The 25,031-nt window shown below is 44.7% G+C and overlaps 1 protein-coding gene across 6 annotated transcripts in view; it reads left to right on the plus strand.

Annotated features, from left to right (window-relative positions):
* Positions 1-25,031, plus strand: part of PLEKHA2 (pleckstrin homology domain containing A2) — a 75,912-nt gene that overhangs the window by 42,503 nt on the left and 8,378 nt on the right. For 5 of the 6 annotated variants that reach the window (XM_077849236.1, XM_077849234.1, XM_077849238.1 and 2 more), the window contains 7 exons: positions 5,606-5,654; positions 7,091-7,188; positions 13,930-14,070; positions 14,655-14,801; positions 15,158-15,226; positions 15,629-15,699; positions 19,492-19,555. In XM_077849236.1, coding sequence (XP_077705362.1) covers positions 5,606-5,654; positions 7,091-7,188; positions 13,930-14,070; positions 14,655-14,801; positions 15,158-15,226; positions 15,629-15,699; positions 19,492-19,555 — 639 coding nt within the window. The remainder of the gene's footprint in view (positions 1-5,605; positions 5,655-7,090; positions 7,189-13,929; positions 14,071-14,654; positions 14,802-15,157; positions 15,227-15,628; positions 15,700-19,491; positions 19,556-25,031) is intronic. The other variant, XM_077849237.1, reaches the window with a different exon arrangement.

Below are 25,031 nucleotides of genomic sequence, written 5' to 3' on the forward strand. Positions count from 1 at the left end.
CTCCCTGGAACAGGCACCAGTGCTGACCTGTGATGCAGCAGAGATAAAAAAGGCTGGGGATTTAGAGCCTTGCCAGAAAGAGGAACTCTTTGTCCAGTGAGAAGAGCCAGGTGGCTCCCAGCCAGCACTGAGGTTCCGGAAGTCCTGTTCCCCCTACGCACCCCTCGCTTCAGGCCTCTTGGGGAGTCTCTGCTTCCTTGTCCATGTTCTCCCACCCTTGGGTTGAGACAAGGTGCATGTGGGGGGGCCCTCATCTGAATGATCACTGGCTCCTTTTCATAAATGAACTTTGGGAACCCTGGTGTCCAGCCTTCCATCGCAGCTGGCCAGGGGGTGTTTGGAGGTTGAGGCGGCTGCAGGGCTGCAGACAGTGCTGGAAGACCCAGCTGGGTACAGAGAAAGAAGATGCAGGGCAGGGTTTGAGCGGAGATAATGACCTAGGGGGAAGGGGGCAGGGCTTAAAGCGAAGTTTTGCTAGCACAGCTGTGGGCAATTTGCGCTTGCCTTGTGGTAAGAGATGTGGCTGCCTGTGGGGCCAGGCGGCCCAGAGGCCTGGGCCTTCCCCTCTCCTGTCCGGTCTTGCTGTGGGCTTGTTAGGTCTTTCTCTAGGAGGCTTGGAGGAACAGAATCAGAGAGGGGGAGCAGAGAACCTCTTTATTAGTGAAACTCCAAACCTTCTCCTGTTTGAGAGGGTTTGGGAGACTTTTTTTTTTTTTTTTTGACTCGGGACTAGTGAATACAATCTCCTGCTGAATCATGATTTATAAATGCAGCTCAGATGAGGGTTTTTAGAATTAGCTTTGGAGGCTGCCTCATTTAGAAAGGATGGACCTGCCTTTTAGCCCTTCCTGGGAGATGCAGGCCTGGGTGGGTGTTTTGCAAAACCCACAGCTGCCCCAGGGTCAGGTTACATGGAGCTGACAGCCTTTAACTCCTGCCTGACCCAGTGCCAGAAAGCAGGGGTTTTCCCAGAAACACACTTAGTGGTGGTACTGGCATCAAATTCAACATTCCAGCTTATTTCTTGTTAAGCCCTGGGGAGCCCCTCCCAGAGTAAAGCGTTTCACCATGATATCGACCTGGCTCATGGCTATGTGTGGTCTTTGCAGGGGTGTTCTTCTGTAGCTCACTCTTGAGGGCTAGTGTTGGGAAGATGGGTTCCTTCAGAAAGGCCAGCAGAGGTGAAAGTCCTTGACTTGGGACACCTGGGTGGTTCAGTGGTTAAGTGTCTGCCTTTGGCCTAGGGTGTGATTCCAGGGTCCTGGGATTGAGTACTGCATCGGGCTGCCCTCAGGGAGCCTGCTTCTCCCTCCACCTATGTCTCTGCCTCTCTCTCTCTCTGTGTCTCTTGTGAATAAATAAATAAAATACTAAAAAAAAAAAAGTCCTTGACTTAATGTCAGCCAGGGCATGGATGGCCGCAGAACCAAGTTTGGGGCAAATTAGAAAATGATGGAAAGTGGCCTTCCTGCCACAACCTTCCCACCTCACCTGATGGCTCTTCTCTTCTGTGCAGCTGGCTCCAGTGTCCCACCCCCTGCTTGTGTCCTGCCTTGTCAGGGCATTATCCTCAGTTAGTTATAAGGAAGACCTTCTTGGCACACTGGTTCTTAACTTCTTGTGGTGGTGGGGAGGGGGATGGGTGGTGGTCACAGATCCTTTTGAGTGTTGGATGAAGAGTGTGGGTTCCTTTTCCAGGTAAATTATACATGTGTCTACACACCCTGGTTTTGCCTGTAATTTCAGGGCTCACTGACCTCCAGTGAATGAGGTGACTGGACCACCTCCAGTGGTCCAGAGACCACTGGTTGGAACCTTTCTAGTCATTCTGTGTAGTTGACTTTTTTTTCCCTCTACTCTTGATGCCGCCTCATGGGGCAGAGTCACCCTGGACACTGGGGCAGAGCTACCCCAGAACTTCAAGACCTTATTCTGTTGCTGCTGCTTCTGCTAGAGGGGCCCCAGCTGCACTTCCGGCCAGGGGTAGACAGGATGGGGCTGGCTAGCAGTGCCCTGCGACTGATGAGTTTGCTGCTCCCTGTGGTCTGTGTTTGATCTGATAAGAGCAAGTTCCTGAGAGACTGTTGAGCTGTAGAATGGCCTTGTCTGCGTCAGTATAAGTGACCCGAGCCCGTTCCACTCCTCACATCCTAACCTCGCCTCATTGCTTGCATAACCCAGGACCACTAGTCAACCACTGCTATGCAGCTACTTGACTGTGGCCACCTTAGGGCGTGCAGATGGTAGCACTTGGCCATCCGCACTATAGCTAGTCTGTGAGCCACACTATTTCAGGATCCTCTGTGCCTTCACTACATCTGAATGAAGCTGCACAGTCTGGTCTGATCACCAGTGTGAGGTGGGCTGGAGGCCAGAGGGCTTAAACCTCCCAGGGAGGAGGGAGTTTCCCACCACAGCCCCCTGCATATGAGGGGAAGGCCAGAGCTTCTTTTCCATAGTAAATGAGGCCCATACCTTGGCCCTTCTCCCTCAGGGACACAGCATAGGTGGATATGATTTCATTTTCCTGCTTGGCCATTCTGTGATTATAAGGAGGGAACTAGTAATTGCACTCTGGCTTTGCTAATTGGGAAGCTGAACAGACATTGAAGGTCTTACCCTTGCTAAACGGCCTACAGGCAGAACTAGAACTGATGTCTTGTTGATTCAGCAAGGAGCTAGCTGCTTTGCCAAATAATCCTTCAGCGGTTGGGCATGAGGCAAATTATAGATGTGCGTGCATGTAATCACCCACGTCCCCCGGCTGAAAACTAGATAAACATATAAGAACAAATGAAAAGTCAGGTGATCTCTTAGGTTCAGTTGTAATCTGCATGCCAGCAGCATTCGCTCAGGAGAGGCTGCTAATAAGTTGTGGTCAAAGTGGACCATTTGTCATCCAATCTGGTGAAAAGTCTCTGCCAGTGGGGCTTTCTCTGGTCAGTGATAAATGTCAGTTTCTGGGAGAAAGAGGTGAGTCTCCTAGTAAGTCAGAGAGGGTCTCAGAGTGCCCAGTTTTTCAAAACCACTCTAAAGCTTAAAATAGAAAGGAAGCCATGAGATGAGTGGGTTCTAGGGGCCAGGCAGTTCTCTGATGCTCAGAGTGACACAAGAACTGAGGGTGGGACACGCAGGTGTTACAGGCACAAGGACCGTAGAAGGAACGTGGATGCTGAGGGAAGGAGCAAGAAAATGAGTCACTGACACATCAGAATGTCAGACACAACCAGAATAAAGGCTGTGGTTCTGATACAATCCCCTGATCCAAAGCCCAAAAAACAAGGAAGTACAGGGACCAGAACTTGTGATGTCATGGAGCTCTGGTGAGTGGTTTCTGGGAGTAGTGAAGACATGCCCAGGGGCAGCCCAGGTGGCTCAGTGGTTTAGTGCTGCCTTCCGCCCAGGGTGTGATCCTGGAGACCCGGGATCGAGTCCCATGTGGGGCTCCCTGCATGGAGCCTGCTTCTCTCTCTGCCTGTCTCTGCCTCTCTCTCTCTCTCTCCCTGTGTCTCTCATGAATAAATAGATAAAATCTTTTTTAAAATAAAAAAATAAAATTAAGCAATTAATAAAAAAAGAATTGAAGAAAATAAATGAAAAAATATTAATAAAGTACAAAGGAAGCTAGGTCCTACTTTCCCCATAGAAGCTAGGTCCTACTTTCCCCGTAGAGCTTTTGCAGCATTTATGAATAAATAAATAAAATCTTTAAAAAAAAAAAAAGACATGCCCAAATCTGTGACTGAACTCAGAAAGGTGGTTGCACCTTTGCCTAAATCTTTGTTTTTTAGGACTCTTTAAAGGCTTTCGTTAGGCCCTAAGGCCTTCACCTCACATTATGGTGAACATATCAGAATATAACCATGTCCTTCATTAATATGATTGGCTATAAAATATTCAAAAGGATTTCAGTCGTTTTACTTTTGGACTGATTTGGCTGAGAACCTCAGTTCGTGATTGGCTCTATTTCTTGGCAGTCATCTTGCATATCTAAGGATTTTTGCGAACTAAGAAAATCAAAACTAGTTATTTTCAAATGTACTGAAATTTTAGTGATGGTTTAATTGAAAAATTAATGAAGTTGACTTAATGTGACATCTTGTAGGCACTTTTTTTTTTTTTTAAATTTTCTTTATTTATTCCTGAGAGACACACAGAGAGAGGCAGAGACACAGGCAGAGGGAGGAACAGGCTCCATGCAGGGAGCCCCATGTGAGACTCAATTCCAGAATCCCGGGATCATGCCCTGAGCCAAAGGCAGACACTCAACTGCTGAGCCATCCAGGTGTCTCTTTTTTTGTAAAAAAAAAAAAAAAGATATTTATTTATTCATGAGAGACACAGAAAGAGAGGCAGAGATATAGCAGAGGGAGGAGAAGCAGACTCCATGCAAGGAGCCGGATGCAGGACTCAATCCCTGGAATCCGGGATCAGGCTGTGAGCAAAGGCAGAGATGCTCAACCGCTGAGCCACCCAAGGTGTCCCTCTTGCAGGCTCTTAAAATCCTTGTCACCGCCATTGCTATAATGTTATGTAGATATTTAATGATTTATTTATTAATGTTGAGTATGCTGTGTTCATTTTGTTTGTTGGAGGGCAGACATTTTTTTTTTTTCTGGTCTCATACAAGTTAAGAAGGCTCTTACCTCAAAAGGGGACTGAGAGAATGATGTCCACTGGAGGATTATGACAATGTGGGAGTAGTTCCTAACGTAGGATCTTGGGGAAAAGGGGCCTCCTTAGAAATCCCAGGTATAGTGGTGGAGGCCTGTTCCAGGGAATTCAACTGAACTCCATCAATGGCAGTCACCTCACCTCTTGGGATATGATGGAATATGATTTGTTTTCCTTTATTCATTCAGCGTGTTTGAACCAGAGTGTGGTAGGTTCACCTATGCATGTAGTCAGGAATGTACATGCAATGGGTAGGATTGAAAAGACAAGACAAAATAACACAACAGGAGCTATAAAAATATTTCTACTTTCTTCTCTTCCCTTCCCTTAAATACATAGGTGTGCTCTGATTCTGTGGGCCCCTCTTATTTTCTTGGTTAAGCAGTCAGGGTAGACATAAAGGACATTAATCACTGTGTCCAAATGCACTTCGCCTGACCTTTCTGTGAGCTCTAATTGGAATCTGTGTATTTGTAGCCATACCACCTTTAATTTGGAGAACCGTTTAGGGACAGGTCGGTGGTTGAGAGAGGAGTGGAATCTTACTAGTGTGAACCGGGCAGGTGCAGGTTGTGTAATCCATAGAGAATTTTGTTGGACTTGGGTGGCTTTTAAAAGTGTTTGCAAAGATAAAGATTAAGGTAGACATCAAGATAGTGGTCATCTCGGAGGGGTGGGAGATGGGATTCTATCAGGGAGGGACACACAAAGGGCTTCTAAGAAATAGGACTGATAATGGCCTGTTTCTTAATCTGGATGGTAGTACAGGGTTTCCACTCAATTATCATTCTTTAGAATGTTTATTTATGTTTAATATACCCTTCTTTTTTGTGTGGAAAGTTGCACGGTGAAAAAAATTTTCCCAAAGATACTTTACAGCAATCTTAGAAACCTATTCTTGTTTCTTTTATATATTTTTTATTTGATTTAGGTGAGCATAGCTACACCGAAGCAGAAACCAAAAACTCCATTTTGCTTTGGTAAGTACTGAGCTGGAGGCTGGGTTTTCTGAACACTCCAGCAGCAACTTCCTCTTTGTGTGGAGACAGTCCTGTGATCACATGTGACTTGCGCCCTGCATGTATGAGTGGCTTCAGCCATGGCAATGCTCCTCTGTCTCAAGTGATAACTACTTTCCCTGGTCTTGCTGCAAAGATAGTTAATAACATAAGACGGAGGTACAGGGCCCAGTGACGGTTTTTCCTGACTCTGCAGGGCAGGGTACAGGTATCTACTAGCAGTTTCTGGGAATCCTTCTCTCAGACTCCAGCAGTGGTGTGCTCAGGAAAGATGGAGATTTGGGGGAGTTGGGAGAACAATACTCCCATTGAGTGTCTCAGTGTTGCCACATGAGTGCCAGAGTTGGGAGTGACACAAGAAGTAGAGTCACTCGGTGGATGCTCCTACTTATGATATCATTGGGAGTTATTCGGGTCCTACTGTGTTCTCGATAATGTACTAAGTGCTACAGGCAGATGCTAACAAGTAGCTTCTCTTGTTTATCCAGGGTGGTTCTAAATGTAAGCTCCATGAATCAGGGATATCCCTTTGTTTTGTCACTGCTGTATTCTCAGCAGGTACAGTGGTTCCTGGCATATAGTGGATGTTCAGTAATATTTGTTGAATGAGTGAATGAACTAATGAATTTTGTGTCTATCCCGCCATGTTCGCCTCCTACAGTTCTGGCTTACTTATACTGGGAGAATAAAATGGTCACTTAAGCTGTCTTCTCTCCCAACTTTGGGGTTGGTTCAGGCTTCTTTGGTGCTCTTGCTATCCCATTTCTTTCAAATATCATTGCTGAGCTCAGAAATGAGTATCTCAGATTTTGTGGTCAGCCGATCTAAGCAAGATAAATAATGAACCCAGAAGTAAAATTATTGACCTCATGGAGTGCTCAGAGGAAAGAACAGGTTGAGAATGAGGTCAGGGTCACAGGTTTGATCTCAGGCAAGCTTTGTTCCATTTCCCGACCACAGACAAGACTCCTAAACCCAGGCCAGCTGTGCTAGTGGAAATGAGGAGTACTAGGTCCAAAATTATGTACAGATCACCATGACTATATATAAATCTGTTATTGCCTCTAAAAGGCAGTTCAGGCTTGTGTCTTGTTGATGGTGGGCCAGAAGCCTCATCACTGTACAACAGCACACGAAGGGGGTGGTTAAAACATGAACAACAACAGGTGTTGTTCTTCTGGCTAATGGAATACTTTATACTTCTAGAGAGAGAGAGAGAGAGCAACTGTAGCCTGCTGCTTCCCATGCAGCTGACCTGGCACCATGGCAGATACCTTCATCTGCTTTGTGGATGCCTCCACCTTCCTCCTTTAAGCATCTAAGTCTTGTAGAGTCTTTCTGTCTTACATGTGTTCTGACCTGGGCTTTTCTCTTTTCCTCTCCTGTGACTATTGCAGTCATCAATGCCCTCTCTCAGAGGTATTTTCTTCAAGCTAATGACCAGAAGGATCTGAAGGACTGGGTCGAAGCCCTGAACCAAGCCAGCAAAATCACCGTACGTATGATTCCTCCTTCTTTCTGGAGGGAGTCAGGGCCTACTTTCAACATGTGGCCTGTTTTGGGGCGGTGGGTATGGGGGTGGGGAAGCTCAGATGACAGCAGGGACTTTCCCAGGAGCCTGTGGAGATCCAGTTCCCCGCTACCTCTTCTTACACCTTGGCTGACTAACCACAAGTTGAACTGAGAGTTTGAGTTTGAATCAAGTTCAAGGGGAAGTTTATGGAGCGTCCTCTTTGTGCTTCCTGGGAGGGCTCCTGGGTAGTGGTGTTTTGGGTAATTCTGGCATGCTGATTCAGAATGTGGTAGGATTGGAAAATGGATTGCTGACCATGAGAAGCAGAGTAAAGGGAAAAGCACATGAAGAGGGAAGTCAGAAGTTTTTACTGGCTTGGGAGCAGGGTGGTGGTGGGGTAGTGTTCTTCCTTTAAGAGGTTGCTTTGAGGGAGGGGGTCATTGGTCCAGGCCAATCACAATCCTGTCCTGAGAAAGTCTTCCATTTGGAAGCATCACTGAGCTAGTTCACTGTTCTATCAAAACTCTCATTTTCGTTGACTTGGCTGATGAACTTCTTGCTTCTTCCTTAGAAATACAGAAAAGGGAGAAGAGTAGGAAAGGGGAGAGGGCAAACTTAATGTTTTGGGGAAAAAACTACACCTTTCATCAATAATAGGCAAACTGGTGGCATGTAAACCATGGTTTGTATGCTGAGAAGATTGATATTCTTTGTTTACTTATTTTTATTATTTTATTATTTAAGTTTAATTTTAATTCCAGTTAGCATACAGTGTTATATTAGTTTCAACTCTACAATACAGTAATTCAACACTCATATACATCACACCGTGCTTATCCTGACAAGTACACTCCTTAATCCCCATCACCTGTTTCACCCATCCCCTGGCCTCCCCTCTGGCAACCATCACTTTGTTCTCTGTAGTCAAGAGTCTGTTTCTTGATTTGTCTCTCATTTTTTCCCCCTTTGCTTGTTTGTTTTGTTTCTTAAATGCCATACATGAGTGAAATCATATGGTATTTGTCTTTTCTCTGACTTATTTCCCTTAACATAATACTTTCTAGCTCCATCCATGTCATTGCAAATGGCAAGATTCCATTCTTCTTTTCCTAATTTTATTTTTAAAGATTTTTATTTATTTGAGAGAGAGCACAAGTGGGGGAAGGACAGAAGGAGAGGGAGAAGTAGACTCCCTGCTGAGCAGGCAGTATGACAGGCTCGATCCCAGGACCTGGAGATATGATCTGGGCAGACTTCTCACTGACCAAGCACCCAGGTGCCCCAAGATTTCATTCTTTTCTATGGCTGAGTAATATCACCATATATTTATATATGCATGTACATGCCACTTCTTTATCCATTCATCAGGACACTTGTGCAGTTGCTGGATCGTAGGGTAGATCTATTTTTAACTTCTTGAGGACCTTGTTTTCCACAGTGGCTGGACCAGTTTGTATTCACACTAACAGTGCAAGAGGGTTCCCCTTTTTCCACATCCTCACCAAAACTTGTTGATGCCTGTGTTGTTGATTTTAGCCATTCTAACAGGTGTGAGGTGATATCTCATTGTAGTTTTGATTTGCATTTCCCTGATGATAAGTGATGATGAGCATCTTTTCATGTGTCTGTTGGCCATCTGGATGTCTTCTTTAGAGAAAAATCTGTTCATGTCTTCTGCCCATTTTGTAATTGGAAGATTGATTTTCTGTATCAGTCAGAAATGCTTACGTTCTAGTTACTTCCAATAGTAACCATTGGGGCAGATGATGCTTCCAAATACCTCAGAGTTTCTGTGTGTAGATTAATAGAAGAAATCTGTACACCTCCAGCACTTGCAATGCCAGATCCAAGCAGAGTACAGTTCAGTCATTGAAGTGGTCTGGCTTGTGAGCTTGTTATTTTGTTTGACAAACCTTGGTAAACCCATGAAAAGAGAGAGGATGGAGGGGAGGGAGGGGGATTGTAGCTAACTCATGTTCTTGTACACACAGCTCTAGAGAGCTGGGCTTAATACAGGTTTTCTTCATTCACAGTGGTGTCTTCACCCTTCTGTGTCTTATTACACAGTTTTGGAGTTTCTTTCAATGTCTTATACTTTATTCTCTTTCAGCTTTGTCTCCTGGCTTTCTTCTTCTGTTCCTGTCTGGTACACTGGGCTCGCCATCCTGCAAGGTGGCGGGGGCCTTTCTTTTGTGCCTCATAGGGTTGATCTAGGCGGTGGCCTCTTTTCTGGCCTCATGGAGCAGAAGTTACAAGCCACAGGAGTGGGAAGGAACATGGTGGTGCCCAGAGGCTGGGGAGTCCAGAGGCTTGCTGGGAGATCAAAGCCTGCTGCAGGTCTCCATTGTGTCCAGGATCCCCCTTACTTTCCTTGGCTTGGTTCACACATTCTCTTGCTAAACGTCTCATGGGATAGAAGGAAGAGGAGGGGCACTTTATCTCCTAATCTGTCTGTACCCTGTAAGGGTTTACTCCTTTCTCCATTGCCATATCATATTGTATCTTGTGTTCTTTCTCAGGGAGGCTGGGAAGAGGGAGGATGTGGGGCTGGGCACCACCACATCAGTGGCATGCATACTCATTTTAAGGCGCATTACATACAAAGTGAAGTATCAGGCACTGGGGGGAATACAGAGATAAAAGAAGGAACAGGTCATGTATTGAGCCAAGCTTTCACATATACCATATTATTCACCCCTCTCATATCACTCTTGTAAGATAAGTAGTTTTACCACCATTTTTTTTTTTAGATTAAAAAAATGGAAATCAGAGTCTTGCCCAAAGTCTAGAGGTGAGTAAATGGTAGAGCTGAGATTCAAACCCAGGACACAATGACTTTTAAGACCTAAAAGAATTTATGAAAATATTTAAAAAGAACAACAGTTGTAAATTATGTTAGATTATACACCACTTTTACATATATGGTTTTATTTTAATTTCATATTAGAGCCTTAGGTAGAGAGGGCAAGCATTATTATTCTCATTTACAAATGAGGCAATGGGAATGCCTAGAGATTACAGTGACTTCCCCTAGGTCAAGGAGGCAGGACGGATCCACTTTTTTTGCCCACAGATCACTGTTCATTTTGTGCCAAGGCCAGTAGGTCCTTGTCATTGAAGAAATGATTGACATATGGTATTTAAGGAATTGGATTCTCACTTGAGTATTAGTATTCCTATTTTAGTTTTGGGAGATGACTGTAGCAAATGGGAGGCTTCTATCCCTAGGGGAGAATCCTTCCTGTCCTTTTCCAGCTTCTGGTGGCTCTGGGCAGTCCTTGGTGTGTCCTGGCTTGTAGCTGCATTACTCCTATCTCTGCCTACATCATTGTATGGCCTGTGGGTCCCTTTGTTCTCTCTTCTTCTGATAAGGACATCAGTCATTGGACTTCGGGCGGCCCACTCTAAACCAGTATGACTTGATCTTAATTTAACTACATCTGCCAAAACCCTATTTCTAAATAAGGTCCATTCTGAGTTTATGCATAGATGATTTTAGTGGGACATTATTTCCCAAAACAGCTGAAAATTGAGCAGTAAAAGTAAAGCACAGTCTCCCTACCCCCTTTGATTATTCCTCATTGCAGTCTAGCCATGCCTGATGGGAAGTAAGATGAGTCCCTATAATTTTCTTTCTTTCTTTTCTTTTTTACTTAAGTAATCTCTACACCCAACATGGGGCTCGAACTTACAACCCTGAGATGAAGAGTCACATGCTCCACCAATGGAGCCAGCCAGGTGCCTTGTGTCTCTGTAATTTTCATTTCATATTGCAAAGGAGAGTCATAAGGCTCTCCCTCATCAGAGGATACTCCACAGATGGATGGAAGAGGCACACTTTGAATTTAGGCCTCTAGGGATATGGACAAACCAAAAGAATGACCTTGTTTCCAAGTTCTGGGGCAGAGTTATTGTTGAGTTTGTCCTCCATAGGCTGATTCAGTCTCAGGAAACTTTGGAGAGATTCTGGGCAGACAGTCAAGAGTAGCCCACAATATAAGGGCTGACAAGATTCTGAGAGGCAACACAATAGCTAAGCTAATATAAATCCTTTTCTGGCCACTGGAACTCTAAAAGGCTACTTTACTCCTTCTTTGGTAGAATTCCTTTAGGTCATTTGGTGGGAAGTTTCTGTTGTTTCACGGTGATGATATCACTAAACATCCCAACAATAATCAGCATCCTTAAAGGAATCCTCTCACACAATAGCAAAGTTCAGGGAAAGAAAGGGTGGCATAGGTAGGTAGTAGGACATTGAGCAATGGAGAGTCAGGCAGTCCTAGGGGAAACTTACTTCATTTTAATGAGCTTTCATTTATCTCATCTATAAAATGGAGATGATAATGCCTACTTCATAAGATTGCTTGAGATAGAAATCATGCAGCAGAGTTTGGCACACTGCCTGGCATTGAATGGGGCCCACAGAAGTGGGAACTGCTGTTCAGACAGGAGGGAAGGAGAAGGTGGATTTCTGGCTCCATCTGGAGAGCTGGTGGGCGGAGGTCACCCTTGTCTATGTAAATGGAATATACAGGCCAGGAAGAAGAAGAGTTCTCTTCTTCTTTCTGGGGCTCCAGTGTCATCATGGTGCTCTTACTTCTTTGTACAGACATTGAATGGAGCGGTCCTCAGTCTCATCCTTGGCAAAGTTCTCCCAAGGCCCTGAGCCATGAGCTCTTGAAAGGTCTGGATTCTTGGGTCCTTTTGATTCCTGAGGCTGTAGAAGCAGTGAAGATATTAGTGTTACTCATGGAGTCTACAGATCCACACAGGTGCTGAGCTCTTGTGAAGGACAGGCTCCATAATGCTGTGGACATTGCCTCAGTGGGCAGTTTGGGTCTAGTCTCTGTCCAGTTTATTAACCATGGCTTTGCGTGATTGACTTGACTGGCCTTGGCTTCTTCTATTTTCTTGCAAAATGAAAGATTTCATGGGAATTGCCAGTAAAGTCAGTAAGGAGAAAGGAAAGTGACATAAATGAGGATAAACAGCATCTGACTCGTGGTCTCGGTATTGGGGAGCAGAGGAGGGACAGTGGCAAACCAAAGAATGTTCTCCATCTCTAAAGAGAATCGCCACTTGGCTGGAAGTCTGGATTTTTAGATGAAATATCCCAAATTTTAAATGTAGGTTGAAAAACACACTGCATAGGACCAACAAACCACAGTTTGGCCAGAATCTGTCTTCAGGCCACCAGTTTTCAGTCTGTGGGCTATGGTGTCAAGGAGCCATAAAAATTCTTTGATTATGTGATTGCCTGTGGTGCCCCAATTCTGCCACAGAGAGGAATAGAGATAACTTTTCGTAAAGGGCTGTTTGTAAATGTTAGTGCCATTTGTGAAATGTTAATTAAAATGTTTGGTAGGGGCACCTGGGTGGCTCAGTTGGTTAAGTGTCTGCCTTCGGCTTAGGTCATGACCCCTGGGGTCCTGGGATTGAGGTCAAGTCTGAGCTCCTTGCTCAGTAGGGAGTCTGCTTCTCCCTTATTGTCTTTCTCCATGGCATGTGCTTCTGCTCACTCTCTCAAATAAATAAGATCTTTAAAAATAAATAAATAAAATATTTTGTAATGCTTTTGACCCTTGAACAAATGGGTTTGAACTACATGGGTCTACTTATATGCAGATTTTTAACAGGAATGAAAATGCATTTTCTATTCCTTATGATTTTCTTAATAACATTTCTTTTCTCTAGCTTATTTTATTTTCAGAATACAGTGTATAATATGAAGAACGAACATGTATTAATAATACATATAATCCATAGAACACAAAATATGTGTTAGTTGATGATTTAGGTAATCAGTAAGACTTCTGGTCAACAATAGGATGTTAGTAGTTAAATTTAGGGGGCGTTGAAGGTTATACATGGAGTTTTGACTGTGTAGGTGTCAGTGTCCTTATCCCCTGCATTGTTCAATGTACTTTTATATTTTTGTATTTCTGAAGTTTTTTAAATATATATACTTGGTCATTTAATAAGTATAATGACTCTATGAAACGAATATTATTACCCTTTTCATTTTCTACATGGGACAGTTTTGGGCAAGAGAGAGGTTCAACGATTTGCTGAAAGTTGCTGAGTGAGTTAGTGACAGTCAGGAGTTGGTTTCCCCAGGTCCTTGGGCTCTGAAACTCAGGCTCCCTTAATTCTGTACCGTATCCCACATGTATGTTACCTGTTCGTCGGCCTCCCGTGCTTTCTCCTCCTTACATCCTTTTTTCCTGTTTATCTCCAGGCTGCTGTGCCAGCATCTCCTTCTCAGGAGACCTCTGCTAACCACTGCATTTCAGAGTAGTTCCCCTGTTGCTCTTGATCTCAGCGCCTGTTTATTTTCTTTACAGTACTCATCGTGATTTGTAATTATTCTGATGCTTATTTGGCTCTGCATTTATTGGTCAGTCTCTGCTATTAGAATGTCCGTGCTGAGAGGGCAGGACATGCCTGTTTGCTGTTTTATCTTGGGTCTGCAATCAGGGTAGGGCTGGCTCATAGCAGGTGCTCAGTACTTGTGCATATGTGTGTGTGTGTGTGTGTGTGTGTGTGTGTGTGTGTGTGTGTGTGTATAGAGAGGTCTGCTGGCAGAGTTCCTCCTATTCAGGTTTGGGTTGATGAAGGGGCTGGGAAAGAGAGGAGGTCTTACTATAATTTGGTACAGTAGGTTTTCTTGCCCCTTCTCCAATGTTCTTTTGTCTCCTTTTCCTAAGCTGTCTTTCTTCCCAGGTACCCAAAGTTGGGAGCCTGCCCCTGACTACCGAAGTTATAAAAAGCCTAGCAGCTCCTCCAGCCCTAGAGAAGAAGCCACAGGTGGCCTACAAGACAGAGATCATCGGAGGGGTGGTGGTACACACGCCCATCAACCAGGTGCTGGGGCCTGGGACTGCCTGGGGGTGGGGTGTATGGGAGCATCTATGCCAGTGATATGCATAGAAGAGGGTAGCACAGAGGATAGATAGTTGACGGTGGGGGAGTCAGTGCAGATGGAGTAGTGAAGAAAATCCAGGACAGGGGTGGGCATGAATAAGGGCAGTGCAGAAATCAGGGCCACTGCATCTTGGGGCTGTGTGGACAGTATGTCCTACACCCTGCATGGGAGACCAGCACTTGTAAGTCACATGGGAAATGGGGCTGGGGCAGGCAGATGAGCCTGGAAAGAAGCCTACTGTCCCTCCTTCCATTAGGGTGTTTGTCCTCTCACCTGGTTTGTATTCTCTGTCCTTACCTTTCTCCTGGGTCTGCCCCACGTTCCCGAGCCTTGTTCTGTGAGATCACCAGTATGGTGCCTGACAGAAGCAAAGTGAATGTTTGCTTTCTTGTTTATTTCTTTGTTAACTGCCACCCTGGGTAAAGAGGCAAGAGAGGATTCGCCAGGGGGGGGCTTCGTGAAGCACACGTTTGCTGCCTGAGGAACAAGGGGAGGTGCTAATCCTGTTGCTGTTTCCTTGTAGAATGGTGGGGATGGGCAGGAAGGGAGTGAGCCTGGGTCCCATGCCATCCTTCGAAGGTCTCAGAGTTACATCCCCACGACGGGCAGCCGTGTTCCTTCCGGGCCCCCCCTCATTAAGAGTGGCTACTGTGTGAAGCAAGGGAATGTGGTGAGTGTTGGTGCTGGGGCTCAAGTGGGTCTTGGTGAGGCCTGGGAGCAGTGGGTGTGGGCAGGGCACGGGGGAGAGCTGGTTGGACGGAGGAGCTGCCTTCCTTGGCACTAACTACCTCCCAACCCGGTGGGAGGTTTGCAACTTAACATTCACCCCTGCATGTTGGAGGCATTGCCCCTGATAGAAGTCTTTGTAGGCTCCCCCCACACCCCCACCGCTGCCAGCCCTACCTCAGCCCCAAGTCTGAGTGTGGGAGCCCAGCTTCCTTCTGGCCAGGTACCCAGAAGCATAGAACTAGAATACCCTCTGGAATGCTGGGGCCTCTTCTTAATGTCCTGTTCTTTTTATTTCAGCGGAAGAGCTGGAAGCGTCGCTTCTTTGCACTTGATGACTTCACTATCTGCTACTTCAAGTGTGAGCAGGTTTGTAGTCGTTCTGGAGCCCTTCTGATAGGTCATGGAAGCAAGAGGCATGTGGATAACACCCACACGTGCATGCCTGATTACAGATGCAGACACATGCACAGGCTTAAGAGGTGCCCCTGTCTTCTGTCTATCCACCTGTGTGTGTTTCCTTACACTAATAGAACAGCATGGCCTTAATTTCCTCCTTCCCTCTAAACAGCAAGCTGCTCTGTAGTCAGGGCCACAGAGCATCTTCTTAGAATTTTTTCCTCTCTTGATAGTTATTTTGAGACCTTGCCTGTTTGCACCTGGTTTTAGCCAACCATCTCTGACCAGAAAGGTACATTGGTCAACTGGTCTGGGCTCTGGCATTACGTGGATAGCCTCACTTATCTATCTTTACTTATTTTTTTCTGCCAGGACCGAGAACCACTGCGCACTATATTTCTCAAGGATGTTCTCAAGACTCATGAGTGTCTGGTCAAATCTGGGTAATCATCTGTGCTTATTCTTTTCTGATCAGAAACCCTATTTGCCTGCTTAAATCTTTATTTACTATCCGTCTGAGGCTCTATTCAGGAATCTTTCTCCATGCACAGGACAGGGGTGGATATCTTACCACATCCAAATTGATGCAGCTAAGGGATCATACAGTGCAAGCCTATCTTTTCCCACTACCTTACTCTGGCTCCCGAGGTGGGCTGAGCCTATAAAATAATTTTCTGGTGGAGAGAAAGAATATAGGAACAAAGAAGAAAGTGGTGTTGGGATGTGTTAGAGTTAGATGCTTATTGCTTAGGAGATGGAGGGCTCAGAGCGGGGACTGTGCCCTTAAGGTCAGTCTTATCAGCACTTCTGGTTAGATCACTGATTATGCTATTACCTCTTCCCTGAACTTCTTATGCCTTCTTCTCCTTTTGACAAAGTCCCTGACATCCCCTTAACTCAAGGGTAGTTCATAGCACCTCTCTGTGCCTCCCTTTGGACGTTACTGCTTCTCACTAAGAAATGGTTTACCTCCCAATGCAATGGTGCATGGGATGAGTCTGGGATCTGGGCACCTAGGGAAGGGCTCTCCCATAATCCAGTACAGATATAGATGCCCTTAGGGCTAAACTTGAGAAACCCAAGGGTATCTGGGCATCTAGAAATCCTCCTTTTGCCCCTTAATCTGCAGTCTTTAGAGACTGTGTCTCCATCCCATGGGCTGTGCAGTGCAGAGCCAGCATTATCAGGGACTGATGGTCCCTATTGGCTGCTGGCAGACTGTTCTCACATGAAGACATGGGACAAGTCTCGCATGCTGACAAATGCCACATGACCCAAGGAAACAGGGACTGAACTAGGCTGTCCTGACTCTTGCAGATGACAGTTGCAGAGTAGACATTAGGGAAGTTCCCAGTCATGATTTGTAATCCATGCAAGTCGCCATAGATGGAAGTTCCAGAAACGTGGTTTCAGGGGTTGATGGTGAGCAGAGGAAAGATTGGACATGACTCATTGCCAGAGACAGTTCCTGACTCCCCTGACTCCAGAGGGCCTGTGCAGACAGGTAGGTGTACGACCACCTGGGCACGCCAGGCAGCTTAGGGAGCACAGGTGACATTCAGCCCCAGGAGTGCTATGCACCTCTCCGAAGTCCCTTACTGCCAGAGTCAGGCTGACTTCTTAGTGAAGGAATTAAGGCTGCTGAAGATGATCAAGGGAGGAAGTCCCCATAGCTCTGTAGGTTCTAGGCCTATGAGACCGTGCAGCTTCCCTATACCCAGTCAGTAAGCTTTAGGACATCTGTGGACTCAACAAACATTTGTTAATTTAAGTTTAATTGAACTGAACTGAATTGAATTGAAAGGCAACATGTAGCCTGAGAAGTAGATGTGACAAGGCTGGGGATTTCCTCCTTGCTTTGCTTTTACCTCTTCAGTAGTTGATGACATGAGTGAACTGTGGGTGTGTGTGAGTAATTTAAAAAACCAACACATTTTAGCCAGAGAGAAGAGCCATCTCTCCTCGGAAAGTAGTAACGGTCAGTGAAATATGTTTCAAGTGGCCACTATGTAATATGCATTGTAGCAGACGCTTTATATATGTTATGCACTGATCTTGGGGGTGGCCAGCCTGATAAGGGAGGTCTTCTCATCCCTACTTTACAGTTGGGGTACACAGGCTCACAAAGACTTGAAAATATTCCTAAGATACCTTTTTTTCCAAGTGGAGTCTAAATGACCCCAGGTCTTTCTGACCTCCATCCTGCTGTCCCTTCTTGCGTGGGTCTTTAGTCTCATACTCCTCCATTGCCCAGTGCCCTGTCGCGCTGGCCCCATGCTGGCCATGTCCTAATTCATGAAACCAACTAATTCATGAAACCAACTCTGCCTGTGATCAATCCTTTTTTGGAATTATTCTCACTCTTGGTGGACAACACCAGTCTAACATCTAATTGTATAGTTTTGCTTTATTTTTGGTTCTTTCATTGGGAAAGCATTAGACCTGGATACACACAGCGGGCACTTAACACTGCAAATAATTTTGGCAGGTTTGAGGTGTGTCTGTGAGCGCTAGCTCCTTCTCACCTTCTTCCCTGCAGAAGTCAGGATTCTTCTTCCCAAACTCATCCCCGATTTGAAGCATCTTAAAGTAGTCTATTCTCTCCTTCTGTTTCTCCTTAGCTCCCTGTCTCACCCCAGTGCAGGGTGGCACAGAGAGGGAATTTCTTTTTCTTTTTTTTTTTTTTTTTTAAGTTTTAAAGATTTTATTTATTTGAGAGAGAGAGCATGCAAAAGCATGAATGGAGGAGGAGGGGCAAAGGGAGAGGGAGAAACAGACTCCCTGGTGAGCAGGGGGCCCAATGTAGGGCTCAATCTCAGGACCCTGAGATCATGACCTGAACCAAAGGCAGATGCTTAACACTGAGCCACCCAGGCACCCCCATAGAGCAGGAATTTAATGAAACTGATGGTATAGGGAGGAAGGCTTTGGAAATGGGAGTTGGTTCTCTTAGGAGAGGCAAGTGGTGGTGGAGTGATTAAAAGCATAGACTCTGGAGTCAGAACTGGGTTCAAATCCTTGCTCTGCTGTTTACTAACTTTGGCACCATGGATAAGTCACCTAACCTCTCTGAGCCTGGGTTTCCTCGTCCACAAGGTGGGGAGAATCTTAAGTTCTTTATTGGATTATGGTGAAGATTGATTGGAATAGCACACACAGAAGCACTCAAAGAACAGATTGGTGGTTGCTGGGAGTGGGTAAAGGGTATCAAAAGGTATAAACTTCCGTTTATAAAATAAATAAGACCTAGGGATGTAATGTACAGTATGGTAGCTATAATTAATAATGCTATATTGCATATTTGAAAGTTGCCAAGAGAGTAGACCTTGAAAGTTCTCATCACAAGAAAAAAAGAACTTGTAACTATGTGGTGACAGATGTCAACTAGCCCTCTTGTGGTGTCAATTTACAATATATACAAATACTGGATTATTATGTTGCATACCTAGAGCTAATAAAATGTTATATGATAAATCTTTCTATATGTATTTATATATTTATATATAAATAATATTTTACATGGCAATAAATATGTAAAATAATTGATGGATTATATTTACATATTTATAAAACCAATAAAATGTTTATCTGCTTGATCCTGAAAAAACCACTTAAAGCAGTGCTTTGCACAAAGAACTATACATCTTAGCCACTAACCCCCCCCCCCCCGGGGGGGGGGCACCTGGTGTCTTAGTAGATTAGGCATCTGAGTCTTGGTTTCAACTGGGATCATGATCTCAGGGTTGTGAGATGGAGCCCGGTTTGGAGCCTTGCATCAGGCTCTGAGTGCAGCAAACAGTCTGCCTGAGATTCTCTCCCTCTCCCTTTCTCTCTGCTCCTCCCTTACCGTCTGTCTGTTTGTCTGTCTCTCTCAAATAAATGTCTTTAAAAATAATATAAAAATACTCCCCCCAAACACACAACTGTAGGTGTTATGGGATGTGGTAGATATTAGGCAGGAAGTTTTAGAGGGAAGAAAAGGAGCTTTATCTTGTTAGAACTGGTGGTAGGGTGTATGTGTGTGGTTTCCATGCAGATGGTGAAGCCTCCTGAAAGCCTGTAGGAAGTGAAGCTAGAGGAGACCCCCTCATGTTTTCTTGAGGCAGAGACTGGAGGAGGAATGACCTGGGAGCCCCCTTCCATGCTAGAGGACACTGGAGCCTTGACTTAGGATGAATCAGGTCCTAAACGTGTGTGTGCAGGCATGCCTGGTAACTTTCTTTCTCTTTGTCTAGTGATCTCTTAATGAGGGACAACCTGTTTGAAATCATCACAAGCTCCAGGACCTTCTACATACAGGTAAAAAGGTCACTCTGAGAAGAGTCTGGTGTTCTGTCTCTGTGAATGGTGTGGTAATGGGTCTCACCCTTACCTCTGCTTTCTCTTTTATTTTGTTTGAAGTTTCTAGGTGGTAAATTTAGCCCCTGGTAGTCAGTCTGAGTCCCATTTTATTCTAAACAGGATGTTTGCCAGAAGCTTTCCAACCATAAAATAATAAGAGCAGGTTGAGCCTCTGAACTGGGGAATGTGAGTTTGTACCAGCTGCTCTCAGCTGCTGGGCGCCAACTAAGCAGAGAAAAGGAGAACTAGCCAGTGGTTTCACTTCTCCTTTGGAGGGTATTTATAAGCCCCGCCTGTGTAGACATCACTGTGTGTGGAAGGACAAAAGCACAGAGGGCCCTGTGCAGGCACCAGGTGCAAAGCCCAGCTGCACAGAGAAAGTCATTGTTTGGGCTCTGACAGTTCAGCTACCAGAAGCTTCTCCCTCCACCCACAGCTTTGGAGTCCTCCCAGCTCTTTCTCAAATCATAGGAGGGAGAAAGGCAGATACCCGAGCAGGGCCCAGGCTTTCAGTGCCAAGTCCATATCCGAGCTGGCCTAGCAGTGCACAGAGCATGCCTTGATCCACACAGCATTGTGATGATGCTGCATCTCTGGCATACAGACTGCCATGTGATGCGATGCTTTAGATGTGGGACTCCTCAGCCAAGGCTTTTCAGGGTTTCCAGTGCTCTTTCTTTGTTCCAAGTGTCAGTCCCCCTGAGTACTGTCCTATCCACAGAGCTATCCCTCCCTGGTTTCTTGGGCAGCAGCTCCATAGTCTTGAGCTGTCTGAGCTGGTCCTCCTACCTCGAGCTGAGCTGACATGCTAGCAGTCTTTACCTGTGGGCTCCATTCATTCACTGAAGCATGTGTCTTTAGGGAAGAGATAGCATGAGGGAGCTGTGGATCACATTACTGGGGTTGTTAGAGCTGGTTCCATTGTAATTCAAGGACAAAGTTGAAACAGTAGGTTCAAAAGAGTTTCCAGTTCTTGCGTTTAACAGGGATCTCTAGAGTATCCTTAGAATGCCAGGCATCTTGCCTCATACTGGGGACACAGTGTTAAATTGAACAGATCTGAACCAGAGGGAGAGAGAGAGTCAAGTAAACAGGCAATTAAAACTGTGATGGGCTTGGGAAGGGAGTGTTGGGTAGATGAACACAGGGGAGTTTTAGGGCAGTGAAACTATTCTATATGGTTACTGTAGTTGTAGATGCATGAAACAGAACGTTATAGCACAGGGAAGAGTAAAGAGTAAAAAACTTTATGTGAATTTAAAAAAATCACTCAGGAGGTCCGGTAACTCCAGCATGGTATGCAGACTGTGATGGAAGAACCTAAATGCATTACAAGGATGGAACAGCCTCACTGAAGGCATGGGGCAATAAAAACCAAAAAAAAAACCCAAAAAACAAAAAACAAAAAACCCCAAACTCCCAAAATCAAAAATAACAGTGTGGTAAGTGCTACCAGTATAGTGAGTAGCAGTTGTCATGGGAACTCATGAAAAGGGCACCTTCCCCTGTTTCAGAGAGTCAGGGATGGTTTCCTGAAGGAAGACACATTTAACCTGAGTCAGTTGGGGGAAAAGTGGCCCATGCAGAGGGAACAACACGTGAAACAGCCTGGAGATAAAAGGAGCACAGAGCAGATGGCAGGCTGGAAAGCCCATCCAGAGGGCCTATGCCTTATAGCCCTTGTTAAAGAGCTGACATTTTATCCTGAAGGTTAGGGTCCCTTGAGGTTGAACCAGGGGAGTGGCCCAGTCAGATTTGCCTTCTAAAAATACTACCTGGGCAAATGATCAAGCTTTGTTTTCCTCATGCATAAAGTGGGGATGATCTCTCTCAAGCTGACTGCATTACTGGTACGCTGGCTGTGAGTTTCCAGGCCCAGCACAGTATACACAGGATGAAGCAGGGTAAGACAGGAGGGAGGGGGGGAGAGCAGATTGGGGGCCACTGTAGTAATTCAGGTCAGGGATGAAGGAAGCTTGAACTAGGATGGATGGTGAAAAGTGGACAATTGAAAAGCTATTGAAGAGTATTTCTTGGGACTTGGTTGTGGATTAGATGTGGGTTGAGGGGATTTAGGGGAGGCAAAGCTGCTGCTGGGTATTTGGCCTGGGCCTCAGGGTGCCTGGTGGCAGCAATCACTCAGACCAGAGAATAGGAAGAAGAACCAGTGAGCATAAAGACCACCTTGGTGTTGGGGATTCTGGGTTGATAGTGTCTATGGGACATTCGAGTTGACATGAAGGTCCTTAGAGAGATAGTGCCTGACACACGGGCGGTACTAAATATTTGTCATGTAAACAGTTATGCTGGGTAAGAGCTTTGGACTAGAGAGAGTGATTTGGGAAACATGAACCCCAACAAAAATGATACTCAAAACACTTTTGCACAAAACGTGTGCACATTGACTAGAAGATTCTCATCACATCTGTCCTCCTTTGCCTCTTGCTTCCACATTTCTGGGATAAAAGAACAGTAGCATCTCCCTGAAATAGACAAATGAGCGAACAGACAAGTCCGTTGATGGCACCTAACTCAAAGAGAATGGAAAATCGAGAAGGATGTAGAGTAAAAATCATTGAGAATACATATTAATTTATTTTCAGATAGCAACTAAAAACTCATTTATATTAGCACAAGCATAATATTTATGAAAAACAGGTCTATTTCTAAAATAAAGCAACAAAAGTAGCACTGGGTTTTTTTGTTTTGTTTTTGTAAATCTCTTTAATGGCTTGCTTAATAGAGGGTAGCAGGATTCTCATATCTGTTTCTGCATTCTATCTGTGGCCATATGTTGTTTTGGTTGAAGAATATGAAGAAAATCTGGCCTCATACAGATATGTATTTGGAAAAAAGGAATATTTTAATACCTTTTTCAGATAATTGTGGATATTTTTCTTTGATTCTATATCAAAACTTGACAACGGTAGTTTCTTAATGTTTAGGTGCAGTGTGGAATTGGAAGCCAACATAACTTTCATACTCCTACATTAAAATCCACTGGTCAATTTTACCCTTTAAATGGATCTTTTTTACCAATGCATGATTTTGTAATTGCGTGCAATGGTCATTAAGAAAATAGTGGTCGCACTGAGGTATGCAGATCTTTCAAATGTTTACATATTTTATTCTATAATATCAAAAAATCACATTTGTTAATATCACCGCAAGGATCATCATCAACAGAGTCTTAAGTACAGAAAGCTGTCTGGCTTATGGAGGAGGGTGCAACCTTTTAAAATTCTAATTTTGTTTGAAAGCTCAAAATTTATCATTTGCCAAAAAAAAAAAAAAAAAAACTTTCATGATTTTGCTTGACTAAATGGACTCCTTTCATCCATTTTTGAGAAAGGTCCACCATATCCCTAAGCCTGAGTAAGTTTGACAGTTTGTCAGTCACTTGTTCCAGGTAAAAATGGTGTTTTATGCAAAAGGTAAAAGCGTATAATGATTTATTCCTACTGTTTGGTGCCAGCAGCTTTTGCCACCATGCCTAAGTGGCATTCGGACCTACTTCCTAGTATGTTCAGTGAACTGCCTGAAAGCCACGTGTGCTCGTTATCCAGTGAAGCTAGAGCAGAGAGCAGGGCAGCTGTAGGCAGAGCACACAGACTCCTGGACAAGGCACAGAGGCCTGGGCAACAGAACAAGGCAGGCTTCCAACTGTTGAGGTGTTGGTCATTGATCTGTCACATGTGCCTTCTGTGTCACATGTAATTTGCAGCCTAGGATGTTACTGTGTTACTGTTTATTGGATACTCAGATGGGACAGGCACAGTGCTAAGTAGTTTACAGGCAGAGTATAACTTAATTTCTTAGCAATCTCTGAGGCCATCTCCATTTTACAGATGAGCAAACAGAGTGTCTGAAGTCAAATTATTTGTTCGAGATCATAAACCTGAAGAATTGTGGAACTTATTAGGAGACACGTAGTCAGGTGCTAGAGCAGGACCTACTCACTTGTGTTGTTTAAAAACAACCTGGATGGGATGCCTGGGTGGCTCAGTGGTTGAGTGCCTGCCTTTGGCCCAGGGTATGATCCTGGAGTCCTGGGATCGAGTACCACATTGGGCTCCTTGCATGGTGCCTGCTTCTCAACCTCTGCCTGTGTCTCTGCCTCTCTCTGTGTGTCTTTCATGAATAAATAAATAAAATCTTAAAAAAAAAATAAAAGCAACCTGGTACAGAGCCCAAGATGTAGAGGGTGTGGCCACAGACAACTGGGAGAGACCAGCTTGTGGAGACTGGCTGTGATGGCAGGTGGATCATGGTGACCAAGATCCAGGATCTGGGAATAGTGGGGTATCTAATCTTGGGGTGTCAGCAAGCTTATCAGCAGGTAGACTGTTGTCAGTCTTGGACAAGGATCAAAATGAGATTTCAATCCTTGGAATACAAGGCATGCAGTGTTCACCATTTCCCCATTTCTCAGTCATAGAAGGTCAAGGGTATTAGGTTGGAGGATTTAGTTATTCCAGATGAGAAATGTAGTGCAGCCTGGTTTGAGTAACTTGGCATAAGCCCAGCTGTCAGAATTAGGAAGCTATGTCAGGTTAAGAGTGGTAATATGAGGGCTCAAATGTCAATTTCAATTGCAGAGTGTTGGGCTAGAACTCTTTGGATACTTACTGTTTTTATTTATTTATTTATTTATTTATTTATTTATTTATTTATTTATTTCTTACTTACTTACTTACTTACTGTTTTAATTTAGACTACAGGGTGAATGACATCATTTAGAACTGTGTAGTACCCAGCCTCGACAATCAAATGTGGCTGGGCTGTGTCTAAAGACAGGACTGATTCCTGAGGAGAGAACAGGGATTTTTAGCTGTTGGGAAGGGGGGCAGTGCTGAGGTTGGGAATAGAATGGAGATGGAGAATCCTACAAATGTTGGATAGCTGGAGTGGAAACCACCACGGTAGGTCCTGGAGGCTTGTTACTGATGACCCCTGGAATTCATTGCTTCAAACTGTTGCATCCGTCATGGTACTGGGTTCATAGTAGGTGCTGGGTAAAAAAAGCTCCTTGGACTACAATAAACCTCAGGCTGCAGTGATTCCTCTTCATATGCTTTGTTCCTCTCACCTCAGAAACTGTTCTCAAGGACAGAAACCCTACTTTTTCTGTCCAGCCAGTGCCAGAAACAAATGCACACACTTAGGTATGCAGGAAGAGGTGAAGGTCTGGGTGTGGCACTTCCCTTTTTTTTCTCCTGAGTCTTAAGCATCTTTTAGGCTTTTTGTAATTCACCCTGGGGTGCATGGACTTATTTTTTTTTCTTAAACCTCTGGTTCACCTTTGAGCAGTTGCTTTAAGATATTTTGGGGGGTTTTGATGAAAGCTAAGCATAGGCTTTCCGTTAAAGATAGACATACACATATGCCGTATGTTTGCATACAGTTTTTGAGGTTTCACTGAATTTTTGTTGCC

Source organism: Canis aureus, chromosome 15 (genome assembly GCF_053574225.1).
Source record: "Canis aureus isolate CA01 chromosome 15, VMU_Caureus_v.1.0, whole genome shotgun sequence".
Classification (NCBI taxonomy): Eukaryota; Metazoa; Chordata; class Mammalia; order Carnivora; family Canidae; genus Canis; species Canis aureus.